Source organism: Crocodylus siamensis, chromosome 3, assembly GCF_052110815.1.
Source record: "Crocodylus siamensis isolate JL-2025a chromosome 3, ASM5211081v1, whole genome shotgun sequence".
In the NCBI taxonomy this organism is placed as follows: Eukaryota; Metazoa; Chordata; order Crocodylia; family Crocodylidae; genus Crocodylus; species Crocodylus siamensis.
Window position 1 is genome coordinate 198,662,723 of NC_143397.1, and position 14,804 is coordinate 198,677,526.

A 14,804-nucleotide genomic window follows, 5' to 3' on the forward strand; every position below is an offset into this window, starting at 1 on the left:
AAAAGGTGGTAGGTGTCAAGTGGCTGGTCCTAAGAATAGGGCTCACTGTTTGGTGAGGTAGTCTCTCTGTTACTGTAAATCCTTGGGGCCTGCTGGTGCTTATTTACTGTTATGTTTTACCATGCTTCTTGTTTTTTTAGTGGTATTGCAAAATAGCTATTACCATATCTACCCCACAGACTTCTGACTTTTGCTTTAGGACACAAGAGACCGTTGCTTTGTAATAAAAAATTCATGTTGTTTAATTATTTTAATGTACTTGGACACTATAAGAAAGAAGCAGTATGTGTTCAAATTATATTTTTTAAATGTGAGTCAACATTGGGCTCCCTCCTACATGTTATAGGTATTGAACAATTAACTGTTTAATTGCACAATTAATTGAGACCACCTACACATGCAAGGTACCTATGATGCAACTAAAAGGTCCAACCAGCAATAAAGTTAGAGCATGTGCTCTGGGGGTGAGGGAAGGGGGGGGCACTTTAATTAAAAGGGCTCCAGAATGAATAAGCTTTAGTTAAATCACTCCTGCTGCCATTTTGAGGCAGGGGGACACTGATATATGAGACACAGAGGCAGGCTGGTGCATGCTAATTAGCACACTCCAGCAGACTTGCTCTTGACCCTCCAGCATGCTCCTCCAGCAAACTTGATCAATTGCACATTGGAGCAGCCTCTCAGCATGTCTACAGGCACCCAAAGACCTAAAAAATGTATACTAATTTTATATCTGGTTGCTATCCAGCTTTAATTTGCACATGCAGCCCCTGTGGCTGAGAACTCCATCAGCTGACTGGGCTTCTAGCATCAGGGATACACTATGCACAACTGGGATGGAGAGTCCTGCACAGGGTCTCTTGGTGGTATGCTACCACAGCTGCAAGTCCCATTAGCTATGGGACTCACAGTTGCAGGAGCTTTTTACTTGCCAGTGCAGGGGGATCCCAGGCTCTCCCTGTATCCTATAAGGCGTTATAGGATCTGATGCTAGACCCCACAGTCATACTGCCTGTTAATGCATGTATGGCATGGCAGGAGGTGAAATTGTGTGGATTGTACTTCAGATCCTACCGTGCCTCTATCTGAATGTCTAGAGAAGCCCTTAGTTTTATAAGTATGTTTGAACAAATGAAGAGTTTTGAGTTAGTTCAGCAATAATATTTTCAGCAATAATATTAAGGGAACCATTATAAAGGCAACTTTTTCAATAGTTTCTAATCAATCTTTTTGGATATAAACGAGCGGTGCTACTTTAAGCAAGGGCTCTTGAAGTGAGTTATACTCATTATTACAGTAAAATACAATAAAGGAGGAGCAATTTTGTAAGGATTTCCAATGTTGCTGAATGCAATCCGATTGTCCTGTATCCAGGGAGTTAATAAATTGAACTAGTAGGCAAAATGTTTCAAGTAGAATCCTTCTGTCTATAAACACTTGAGAAATACTGCTTAGTTCCATGGACCTGGGGAAACTGTTTTTTTTTTTTTTTTTTTTTTTACCTTTCTGTAGTTCAGGAACATTCAGCTAACTGTCATTTTATAGATAATAAGTGTATTGATCTTGTTACCATTTCAGTGCTTAGGGAGAAAATGACATGTGCATCAGTTTTACATTATCCTACTTGGTAGCTTAATATAATTCTATTCTTCATATTATGTTCCCCATTGCTTTACCAGTGTATTGATTTCTTCTGTTGCTATATTTGAAGGTGAGTACTTCCCTTCGTAGCAGAAGTTCAGTAAAGTGCTCTTGAAGGTTCATAGTTTAATTTTTGAAGCTGTCATGAGGTACTAGTTAAAATTTCAAGGGTTAAGGTTTTTCATTGTTTTGATTTGAATATGAGGGATCACAGACATGAACTGCAAGTGAAAATCAAAATGTTGGCATGTCTTGCCTCATGATTTATATCCACAGTATGGGAGCTGAAGCTGAAAGTTGCTTTCATCTGGAACCTCATTTAAGCTGGCAGTGCTTTTATGGGAACAGAGTGGAAGTTTTGAAAATCTAGCCCAGTATGTCAATGAAATGCTGGTTCTGAATTTTTTTTTCTCCATGTGTGTTCATAAGTAGAAGTCTTAGTTTTCTGTCATAATATAAAGTTGAAAATATAGGCTTGGCAGCACACAGAACATTTTCAAGCTTGCTTATTTGCATAAACAAAAATTTCAAATGCAGTTTAATTAAATGCCATAGGAAGACATGGTAGCTATAAATTAACTTACTGATTCACAGTGTGCAATATATATTAATTTCAATTTAAATAATGTTAATGTTAATCAGCCTTTGCCAGTAGAAGAGGAAGTAGCTACCCAGTAGAAACAAATCTGTTTTCTGTCACTTAGGAATTAATTATGTTAAACAGTGTTTCAGCAAAACAGGGTGTGACATCCTGCGGTTATATTTGATGCCTGTATTCCATAATTTCCCGTATAAGCATTAAACTGAAATTGCATAATTTTTTAGGCATTTTCTTTTCTTTTCCCTTTTTCAGACGGATGAACAAGCCATGCTAGAAGATACACTGGTTGCATTATTTGATCTGGAAAAAGTTACTTTTTATTTCAGACAATCAGAACCAGAACCAGTAGTTGCAAGTGAGTAATTAAAGAAGTATAATTATGAGATATATTGTTCTAGGTATTTAAATCAGCCCAGTATATTTCTTCTACGGAGCATCACACCTCAAGGACATCACTTGTTCACGATGATAGTTGTTCAATAGCCTCAGCAGAAAGAGAAAATTGTCGTTTGAGTGGAGTCCCCAGTGGAATAGGTGTCAGTGCCAGAAAAAAAATGCTCAAAAGATTCAGTTCTCCTTGAAGAATTGTGTGTGAAAATTTTTTTAGGATTTCTGTAGCAAGTTATTCTTGAGTTACAAGTAGATGGAAAAGTGTAATGTTCACAGGGTTAGATTCTTCCCCTCTGACACTCAGAGAAGTGATTTGCACTTCCAAGGGAGCCTGGTGATGAAAGATCAACACCTCATTTGGGTAAGGCAGACAGTGTTTTTTTTATTTCTGCCAGTAGCAGCAATTTTATATTGTGCAAGGAAGATTCCTTGGAGGCCAACTAGTGGAAGCTTCAAGTACAGGAGATGAATACAACCATCTTCATACTTCTACCCAAGCCGCCATTCAAATGTAATGCTTGGCTTCACACTTCTATTAAAAGAACGGTTGCAGCTTTTTTCTTCATGTACAATCTCTCATTCATTTTAGTAACTAGAGAGTCTCTGCAATGAGCTTGGCTTGGTTAGTAAAAAATAACTTTTTCAAAAACTCAGAGCTAAAGGAGGGAGAAACTGTATTATTAAGTGCAAGCTTTCAAAAAATCTTTGAGTAGAAACCACTCATCAGGATTTTTGCAATAAGGAAAACTAAAGGGGGAATACAAAGAACTCTGTCACGTGATCGGTGGACCAGTGCCTGAACTCTCAAAATTCAAGTAACACCTACCTTCATTGTTAGGGGCCTACCAAAATTGCAATTTCATGATTTTTGCTGAAACCATGATTTTGGATGGGAAAAAGTAAAGGCTTGCTGAGGAAAAAAATGAAAGCTGTTCAGTAAGAGAAAAGTACAGGAAGATACCAAAAGGAATGAGATGCAGAGATGATACAAACTTTAAAATGAAGATTATAAATTATGTTGACAAAACAAATAATTGTGAAGTGAGAAGGAAGTATAATGTTACTGAAGCAAATGTGCATCAATAGAGTCAATTTAAAGAAAAACTTGAGAATGCTATGACCTCATGGAAAACATTTGGGAGTCTGAAGCAAGGTTGCTTTCCTGCAATTGGTAAGTTCTCAAGTACGTTCAAGAAAAGAGAAAGGAGGGAATGCCAATCTTCCATGAAGTGTTCCAACTCAAGGCATTAGAAATAGTGAAAGAATGGAACATTTCACTTCAAACATTTCAAGCAAGTAGTGGGTGGTGTACCTATATGATATGGTGAAGTGGCTTAGCCCTGATATGAAGAACATCACTAGCACAATAGTTGCCATCAGACTGCAGCAAAAAACTTGTTGAGTTCCAGCAGTACATCATTGGGCTATGCAAAACTCATGATTACCCACTGGGCCAGATAGGCATTGTTGATCAGGCCCTAGTCTATGTTGATATGCTGAGTATTGTTAGCATCCATAAAAAGGTGCAAAATCCATCATTATGAGAAATACAGGAAATGAAAAGTTGAAAAGTACAGTGATGTTAGCAGTAGTGGCAAATGGGAGAAAATTGCAACTCTATGTGACTTTGAAATGCCAAACTCTGCCAAAATAAAAGTTGCCACCAGGAATTGTGGTTAGATGCCAGGAACAAGAATGTTAAGTGAACTGATGAATGACTGCTTAGATTTTGGATGGAAATGGAATTCTGTGGCACTGCTAAAGAAAATGACAATTGGAAGTCCTCACACATTCACAGACCTCTGATAGGATTGGAATAACAGAGACTTGGTGAATTAGCTTGCATGACTGGAGCACTGTCATGGATGGGTATAAACTGTTCAGGAATGACAGGGTGGGGAGAAGAGGAGGAGGGGTTGCACTTTATGTAAAAGAACTGTATAATCATAGCTCAGAGCTCCAGTATGAAACTGGAGGTAGACCTGTTGAAAGTCTCTGGGTTAAGGTCAGAGGGGAGAGCAACAAAGGTGATGTTATGGTGGGTGTCTGCTATAGACCACTACATCAGGTGGATGAGGCTTTCTTCAAACTACTAGCAGAAGTTCACAGGCCCTGGTTCTTATAGGGACATTCAATTATCCTGATATCTACTTGGAGGGCAGTACAGCAGTGCACAGTCAATCCAGGAAGCTTTTAGAAAATGCTGGGGATAACTTACTGGTGGTGCAAGTGTTAGAAAGACCAACTAGGTGCTGTGCTCTTCTTGACTTCCTGCTTATAAATAAGGAAGTCTTGGTAGACAATGTATAAGTTGATGGCAACCTGAGGAAAGTAAGGAAGGAGAGCAGCAGAGTAAGGACCCTGGACTTCAGAAGAGCAGACTTCGACTCACTCAGGAAACTGATAGGCAGGATTCTCTGGGAAGCCAGTCAGAGGGGGAAAGGAGTCCAGGATTGCTTGCTGTATTTTAAAGAAACCTTACTGGGGGTGCAGGAACAAATCATCCCAGTGTGCAGGAAGACAAGCAAGTATGGCAGAAGACCAGCTTGGCTTAGCAGGGAACTCTTAAGTGAGCTAAAACACAAAAAGGAAGCATACATGAAGTGGAAACTTGGACAAACAACTGGGAAGGAGTATGTAAGAGTATTGCTTGGGCATACAAGGATGAAATTGGGAAGGCCAAAGTATAATTGGAGGTGCAGCTAGCAAGGGATGTGAAGGGTAAAAAGAAGGGTTTCTACAAGTATATCAGCAGCAAGAGGAAGATCAGGGAAAGAGTGGATCTCTGTAAGCTGCTCTGAGTCACACCTACAAGGTGGCATGTTCTCTGAAACAGGCCTGGCCAGGCACCTCTGCCACTGGCCACTTTTGCCGTAGCTGCCCAGGGTCCCACTTCAGGGTCCACGATATGGGAACCCGAGCTGCCCTTGCAGTGTAGCAGGGAGCCATTCTGGGCTCAGGCACCCTGCTCCCAGATGCTTCCTACTTTGCTGGAAAAATCTACAGCTTGCACTGGAAGCCTGCCCAAGCTGCTAAAGGGGCTTGTACAGAGACCAAAAGAAAAGTAAACCAAAAGAAAAACTCATCTTCAGATTCACTTTGTCATCCTGAGACAGCTGCTCCTTTGATTCTCCCTTTTTCCTCAGGGGGTTGACCTGGGGACAGCCACAGCAGCTCTGGCTTCTCCTCTCTCTCGCTGTCTGCTGCTTTTCTTCCTTTCCCTTTTATTCTCTCTGCCATCTCTGGCCACCTGACCTGGTCAGATGCTGCTGCCTGGCAACCCGACTCCTGGCTGCTCAGTGCTGGGAAAGGAAACTGCTAGCTCTCCCATGAACAATGCTCCTACAGCCCCGGGTGAGGGACCCAGAGGTAATGGGATGGGAAGTCCCGGCAAAGAGTTGAGGCACCTGGGCCCTACCCCTGCCCTGCTTCTAGTAATGGGGTTGGGACCACATTACAGTCCCTTATTGAAAGGGGGAAGCAACTGAGTGGCTGATTATGCAGAAAAGACTGAAGTATTCAATACTGTTTTTATCTCAGTCTTCATGGGCAAGGTCATTTCCCAGAGTATTGCACCTGGATGCACAGTTTAGGGAGAAGATGAGCAGGCAACAGTAGCAAAAGAACGGGTTAGGGACTATTTAGTAAAGCTGGATGTGTACAAGTCCATGGGGGCAAACCTGATGTAACCAAGGGTGTTGTGGGAGTTGGCTAATGTGATTGTGGAGCCTCTGGCCATTATATTTGGAAACTCATGACTGGGGGAGGTCTTGGACAATTGGAAAAGGACAAATATAGTGCCCGTCTTCAAGAAAGGAAGAAGGAGGATCTGGGGAACTACAGACCAGTCAGCCTCACCTCAGTCCCCAGAAAAGTCATGGAGCAGGTCCTCAAGCAGTCCATTTCTGAGCACTTGGAGGAGAAGGTGATTAGGATCAGTCAGCATGGATTCACCAAGGGCAAGTCATGCCTGAGCAACCTAATTGCTTTCTCTGGTGAGATGAATGGTTCTTTGAATGTAGAGAAAGCAGTGGACATGTTATTCCTTGACTTTAGCGAAGTTTTGATATAGTCTCCCACAACACTTGTAAGCAAGCTAAGGAAGTAGAGCTTGAACGAATGGACTGTAAAGTGGATAGAAACCTGGCTGGATAGTCAGGCTTAAAGGGTAGTAATGAATGACTGCATGTCTAGTTGGTAGCCAGTATCGAATGAAGTGCCCCAGGGGTTGCTCCTGCGGCTGGCTTTGTTCAATATCTTCATCAACCTGGAAGATGGGATATAGTGCATCCTCAGCAAGTTTGCAGATGACACCAAGCTGGGGGGAGTAGTAGGTATATTGGAAGGTAGGGCTAGGATTTAGAGAAAAGTAGACAAATTAGAGGATTGGGCCCAAAGAAATCTTATGAAATTCAATAAGAAAAAATGCAAAGTCCTCCACTTAGGATGAAACGATCCTATGCACCAGTACTAGCTGGGAACTGAATGGCTAAGCAGCAGCTCTGTGGGAAAGGACCCAGGGGTTACAGTGGACAAGAAACTAAGTATGAGCCAACAGTGTGCTCTTCTTGTGAAGAAAGCTACTGGTATACTAGGCAGAAATAGCAGGAGCATTGCCAGAAGATCGAGTTTCTATTCTGCACTGGTAAGGCCACATCTGCAGTATGTGTCCAGTTCAGGGTCCCAGTTACAAAAAGAATGTGGATAAGTTAGAGAGTCCAGTGGAGGGCAACAAAAATGGTTAGGAGGCTGGGGCACATGACTTAAGGGGAAAGGCTGAGGGAATTGGCCTTATTTAGTCTGGAAGAAATGGAGAGGAGATTCAATAGCCTTCAACTACTTGAAGAGTGGTTAGGATGGGGCTAGATTGTTCTCAGTGGTGGCAGATGACGGAACAAGGAGCAATAGTCTTAAATTGCAGGAAGGAAAGTTTAGGTCAGTTATTAGGAAGAATTTTCTCATGAGGATGATAGTTAAATACTGGAACAGGTTACCCAGAGAGGTTATGGATTTTCCATCATTGGAGGTTGGAACCTAATATAGATTACGTTAAGTTAATGTTTGAATTGAATCGAAGCTAATGTTGAATTTATAACATACTTCTATAGTATTGCTATAGCTTTTGTTAGGATTGTTTATAAAAATAATACCAAATTTTTCCTTGTGTAGAATCTAATTACTGGGGGGGAGGGGGTCATCTTAAATGTAGGGTCATCTTGGATTTGAGTAAATATGATACATTTACAGTGTGATTAACAGGTTAATCGCATCTTAATTGTAACATCTGCCAGGGACATAAGAAAACCTGCTGAGATGGACAGTTACTGTGATTTTTTTTTTTTTATTAGAGCAAGATGCAGGTTCAGCTCTGGGAGGCATTGCGATGTGGGAGCTAATTAGATGCCTATGTTGTGCAGTGTTCCTATTGCCAGCTTTCCATGAAGACATTTTCTTATTATAAAGTGATTGGCAGAAATCTTATGTATACATTTCTAGTCAAAACAGAATTGCAATATGGTCTACTTCAGCTTTAATTTAAATGCCAGAATCGGTACTCTCCAAATGCTACAGTTCTATGGGGAGAAGCAGTTTTGGGTGACAAATACTGCTTTTAAATTTATGGCAAAGTATAATTGACATAACCAAAAAAAAGTATTTAATGTTTTTCTAGTTACCAAAAATAGTAAAAAGTACTAATTTAACCTCCTTTAGGCCACAATAGATGCATCTACATGTGCCATTAATGCACAGCAATAAACGGCAGAGCTTATTGCTCCAGAACTTCTTGCCCCTGGGGAGCTCCTCAGTGCACTGTTTATATATGCGCTCAGACCACAGCATATTGACCCAAGTCAAGCTGTCTGGGGCATGAGGGTGCTTCATTGCAGGGCTAGCTGGCAAGCAGTCCCTGCACTGAAACACCCTTGTGCCCCAGTCAACCAGCAGCATGTGCTGCTGTGCATGAAAAAAGTCCACAACAGGGTGGACTACCCTGCTGTAAGGTTTATTAGTTTCCTGTGTCCTAATAGGAGTGCATGTGTAGATGCTGAGATGTTTACTGTGGAGCTAAGTAGTCTACTTCACAGTAAACATCTTGTGTTGATGTGCCCAATGTAATTTTTTCACGTGCTACAGAAACATCATAAGCATAATACAGAAACTGCAGTCTATCATAGTGTCAGTATGCTTACATCTGTAGCCCTTGATATTTTGTATTAGAGGTTAATTTTAAGTGTTGCTATATCTTTGTCACAGATGAAAAATACACTTACATTTTAATTTGAAGTAGATTGCTGAAATTCTGAAAGTGTTAAAAGACTTAGGCCACATAGAAGCATTCGTCCCATCCTTCTGCTTCTCATATCTTCTTGAGATAAGGGTGATCCTAATCTGGGAAAAGCATGGGCTGTTTCAATCCTTTCATCCCCAGGGGGACTGGAGCATCAGGGCAAAGCCTCCTGTTCACTTCTCGGTGTGGAGTCCCTGGAGTGAGAAACAGGTAATGGACTGACAGCATCACTGACTCCACTTGGTTCTCAGTGCCAGCAGTGGGGACTACATGCTGTGAGGAATAAAAGAGGATAGGTCACTCTCCCCTATAGATCTATGGAATAGGTGGGATCAGCTGCTCCTTGTGCCCTCATACTGGAATGATTCCAATCTCTTGGCGGCATGCGAGCCTTCCTTGTGACATCACTCATCTTGGTCTGTAGGAGGAGTCTCTGGGGAAAAAACCTGAAATGCCTGTGTACTTTGGGTTTCTACCAGGAGAGCAGTGATTCTCTTGGTAGAAACAGTGTGTCTGTTCATGGCTTTAGGTAAAAAAGGGCAAGCTATCATTATCTTTTGTGAATGACAATTGCACAACTACTTACTGTGTAAGTGCCACAGAAAATGTGTATGAGAGAACTGAGAATGAAAAATGGTAGTGCTAGTTGTATTAGATGATGTTGGAATCTGAACCAAATAGCTTAGCGTGACATTTGATATGTCAAACTGTAATGTAACATACTATTGTAACATGTTATTCTAATATACATACATATGCATATGCATCTATATCTATATCTATATAAATACTAGTCAAATGCCCATCAAGAATAATGGGGGAGGCGGCTCTGTGAAATGGCTGCGTTTCAGTTCGGTTTTGGATTCTACCATTTTAGAGGACAGTGATTCATGTTGGTGTTTTGTGTTATCATTATCCTGTTTCATTTCAGCCAAATCTGTTTCAGTGATTCGACTCTGCTGAATCTTCTCTGAATCTGTTTCGAAGCGGTGCAGGGGAAGCTTTGCACAGCCTTACCTAGGATGAGGCCGTGGGTTGCTCATCCAGAGGAGGGGGAGGGCCGCTGCCCTCTGTGCAGGCAAGGAAACCCCTGCATGGATCTCTGACCCCTGTCGAATTGGGTCACATGGCAGGGAAGCAGTGCAGATCAGCGAGCAAGCCTGCTGGTCCCTGCCATGTGACTCAGCTTCATAGGGAGCAGAGATCTGTGCCAGGGTCTCCTTGCTGCCACTGCCCGCCCAGTGCTGCCCTGATGACGTGGGACTGTGTAGGGTGGGCAGCTGCAGTGAGAAGACCCTGGTGTGGATCTCTGCTTTCTGTGGATTCAGGTCGGAGAGCAGGGCAGTGCTGATCCCTGCCATGTGACCTGGCTCCACATGGAGCAGAGATCTGGGGCTGCATGGGATGGGGTGGAGACTCTAGTGTGGATCTCTGCTCCCTGTGGAGGCAGGTCACATAACAAGGATTTCCCAGCTCCCGGCTTAATTCCCTAGCTCCTGATTCGATTTCTCCAGCCTGCAGTTCAATTCCCCAGCTCTCTGATCATTCCCCCAGCTCTTCCGGGGAAGTATGGGCTCCCAGACCTGCATGCCAGGTTTCAGCAGGCTGCCACTGCAGACTGGGGAGTTGAACTGGGACCTACATGTCAATATCAGAGCAGTTCTCCTCCCGCTTTTTCTCCTCCCTCTTCTTAGTTTTTGTTTTCCTGCAAGCCCAGCTCCAAAACTCCAAAATTCTCTGAAATATTTCAGAGCCTTCTAATTCATTTTGGATTTGGTATTTCCAGTGCTGAAACAGCCTGTATTCAAGTCAGCTCTGGATGTATTCAAGTCAGCTGGTCTGGACAATCTCCACCCTAGAGTACTGAGGGAATTGGCTGAGGTCATTGCAGGACTCCTGGCACGGCTTTATGAGCACTTGCAGTGCTCTGGAGTGGTGCCAGAGGACTGGAAGAGGGCCAGTGTGGTTCCCATCTTCAAAAAGGGGAAGAAGGAGAACCCAGGAAACTATAGGCCAGTTTAGTCTTACCTCGATCCTGGGCAAGCTTTTTGAGAATTCTTCTGGTGCATATCCATGAGGGGCCAGCAGGGGATATTATGCTTAGGGGCAACCAACATGGGTTCATTAGTGGCAGGTGCTGTCAGACCAACCTGGTGGCCTTCTATGACCAGATCACCAAATCCTTAGATGCAAGGGTAGCAGTGGACATAGTCATCCTGGACTTTCGGAAGGCCTTCGACACTGTCTCTCACCCCGTTCTCATTAAGAAACTGGGGGGCTGTTGTGTTGACACCCACACAGTCAATTGGGTTGCCAACTGGCTGGAGGGCTTTACCTAGAGAGTGGTGGTGGATGGGTCATTTTCAACTTGGAGGGATGTGAGCAGTGGGGTTCTGCAGGGCTCAGTCCTTTGGCCTGCACTGTTCAACATCTTCATCAGTGACTTGGATGAGGGGGTAAAATCACCCTGTTCAAATTTTCTGATGACACTAAGATGTGGACAGATGTGGGGAAGCTAGAAGGGAGGAATAGGCTGCAATGGGACCTAGACAGGTTACAAGGGTGGGCGGATGAGAACAGGATGGGATTCAACACCGACAAGTGCAAAGTGATGCACCTGGAGAGGAACAACTGGCACCATACCTACAGGTTGGGGAACTCTCTTCTTGTCAGTGCAGAGGCGGAAAAGGATCTTGGAGTCATCATTGACTCCAAGATGAACATGGGCCGGCAGTGTGGGGATGCAGTTAGGAAGGCCAACTGTACCTTGTCATGCATCCACAGATGCATCTCAAGCAGGTCCAAGGAGGTGATACTCCCCCTCTATGCGGCACTGGTCAGGCTGCATCTGGACTACTGCATGCAGTTCTGGGCGCCGCACTTCAAGAGGAATGTGGAAAACATGGAGAGGGTCCAGAGGAGGGCCACTTGCATGATCAGGGGGCAGTAGGGTAGGCCTTATGAGGAGAGGCTGTGGGACCTGAACCTGTTCAGCCTCCACAAGAGAAGGCTGAGGCGGCATCTAGTTGCCTGTTACAAACTAGTCAGAGGAGACCAGCAGACACTAGGGGAGTCCCTGTTCTCCCCAGGACTGCCAGGAGTGACCAAGAATAATGGTCACAAGCTGACAGAGGGTAGATTTAGGCTAGATATCAGGAGGTGCTGCTTCTTAGTCAGGGCGGCTAGGATCTGGAACCAACTTCCAAGAGAAGTGGTGCTGGCTCCTACCCTGGGGGTGTTTAAGAGGAGGGTGGATGAACACCTTGCTGGGGTTATTTGACCCCAGTACTCTTTCCTGCCATGGCGGGGGGGGCGGAGTAGATGATCTACTCAAGTCCCTTCCGACCCTAGAAACTATGAAACTGTGAAACTCTCTCTGAAACAAAATGGCTACTGAAATTTTGCACAGCCTTAATAATATATATATATATATATATATATATATATATATATATATATACACACACACACATACACGCATGCACATGCGCACGCGCACACACACACACAGTATAATAACAGTTCTGTTGTCTCAGCTGAGCCTCTAATTTGACACAGTTATTAGGCTGATGGTTTTGTAGGTATATACTCCTCATGCATATTCCATTTAGAATTATAATGTGAGCATTTCTTGTTTTGATTAACAGAGCTAATGCAATGCAATGCATTCCAAGCTATGCACAGTTTAATCTCAGTGTAGCTGAAAAAGGTATAATAAGTGGCTTCATAATCTGTTTTCGTTGCTCTGGAATCATGGGCTAGCTAGAAGCCAAAGGGGCAACCAGCGTAATTGTAATGGTCACACAAGTTCTGATGTACCAGATGGAGATTAGAAGTGCATTTTGCATTTCATCAGTGTTGGTTGTAACATAGGCAGATAAGGTTCTTTGGGTAAATATAGTATCTTTTTATTCAATCAACTAAATAGTTGGAAAACTTGTTCTTTGCAAACTTAGGGGTAAAAACACCCCTCTCCCTCTGCTTGAAGAAGGGTGTTTGTACCTGAAAGCTTGTAAAGAACAATTTCCCCAACTATTTAGTTGATCTAATGAAAGATATTACATTTACCCAAAGAACCGTGTCTACTTTACATTTTATGCCATTCATTCCTGCCCCTGGCATATCCTCTTCACAGCATTGAGAAGTAATAGCTGTGTAGAGCTAGTTTTTAGTGAACCAAAGGTATTTTTATCTAGTTTGTAGCAATGTTTCTTTGCAAAAGAGATGGAATCAGGATGGTGAACCTGACTTTATGAGTTTGCATGTAACAGCTGTTTTGGAAGAAAATAGTTGTTGGCTTTTTAATAACATTGTAACATTAAATATTTTCTTAGATGTTCCAATCACATATCAAGCGGAAGGAAGCCGGCAAGCCTTGAAGGTTTACTTCTATCTTGATAATTACCATTTTGAGCAACTTCCTCAACGGTTAAAAAATGGAGGAGGATTTAAAATACACCCAGTACTTTTTTCACAAGGTAATTTTATTTTAACCTCTTAAAAAAAAGTGTCAAGAAAATCTGCAGTGTTATTTAGGCTCTACTTTAGTAAAGTATTTAGTTGCATGCATAATTTTAAGCACGAGTCAGAAATAGAACCTTATTTAAAATGATTTGTTTGATTAGGGCTTTAAATCTAATGTGAATTTTAATTTTAAGAAATGTAGACATTTATATAAATACTAAATTTCCAGAGCTACACTTGAAAACTTAAGCCAGTCTTATTAATACAGAGACCAGAGAGGGTTATCTTTTCTTTTGTAAATTCACAATATTAGTGGACATTATTAGTGGATATTAGTGGACAATTATTTGTCCTGAAAATGAAAATGACATTAAAAATCATATAGAGGATTGAAGTGATATTCAAGTAAGTATTCTTTTCTTTTAACATTTATTCATTTATTGAGAATGAAATATATTTTCTAGCATCTGTAGTTATTATTGAAATGAATGCAATGATGCTTATGCACTCATAAATTGCATACAGCCTACAGTTAGCAGAGGTGTCATTATAGTTATCAGGAACATGGGGTTTGATTCACCAAAGTGAAGAATACCTCCTACAAGGTGCTGATTGCCTTCAGCCTCCTTAGAATTCAGGGGGTTGAGAGCTCTCACTACCTTGCAGGGGGCATTTAGTACCCACACCAAATAGGTTCAAATCAGGTATGTAAAAGAAAGGAAGAATTCCAGGGAACTTTTGATCTAATATTAATTAAATAGGATACAAAAATATGTAAAGGCAAATAACAAATTTGGATATGCTGCAAAAACACATTTGTCTTTTAAAAGATAGCTCATTTTTATATAAAGTCTGAAAGAAATAGTTGGGTGAATTTGCTTGAACTATTTATAGATCTAAATTCCACTCACAGGGTGAAAATGAGAAGACTCAACAACAGCAGGAACATTTCAGCAGATGAGATTATGAAAAAAAAATGCACAAAGGAGAATAGGAAATCATTTGGTTCCAATAGGATCTTGAATATATTGATTTTTTTCTCTTGTATAAAATGGTTTTCATCATCCTTCAGAAACTGTCTGTCTTATCTATTGGGCCTGTACCTAGATAGTTAGACATGCCACCTCATCTCTGGGTGAATGGTACTGGTTGCATTTTCCACAGAGTAGTTAAGTAGCTAGGTTTTGTAGGATTAGTGTCTGAGAGAAGTTTTAGGGCATCTTTACATGTGGTCTGGGGTGAAAGCTGCTGTAATTAAAGTGCCCAGATGTATTCAGCATCCCATGCTTCAAAATGGTGGTGGGGGTACTTTAACTAAAGCTGGTCGAACAAGCTTTAGCTAAAGCACCCCATGACCATTTTGAAGCAGGGGAACACTGAAATAGACAAGATGTTGAGGCTAATTAGCACACTTCAGCA

General features: G+C 42.0%; 1 protein-coding gene across 1 annotated transcript in view; it reads left to right on the forward strand.

Annotated features, from left to right (window-relative positions):
• The window catches only part of PREX2 (phosphatidylinositol-3,4,5-trisphosphate dependent Rac exchange factor 2), a 300,944-nt gene that overhangs the window by 214,586 nt on the left and 71,554 nt on the right, over nt 1-14,804 (forward strand). The window contains exons 33-34 of the mRNA XM_090040116.1: nt 2,495-2,597; nt 13,256-13,399. Coding sequence (XP_089896242.1) covers nt 2,495-2,597; nt 13,256-13,399 — 247 coding nt within the window. The remainder of the gene's footprint in view (nt 1-2,494; nt 2,598-13,255; nt 13,400-14,804) is intronic.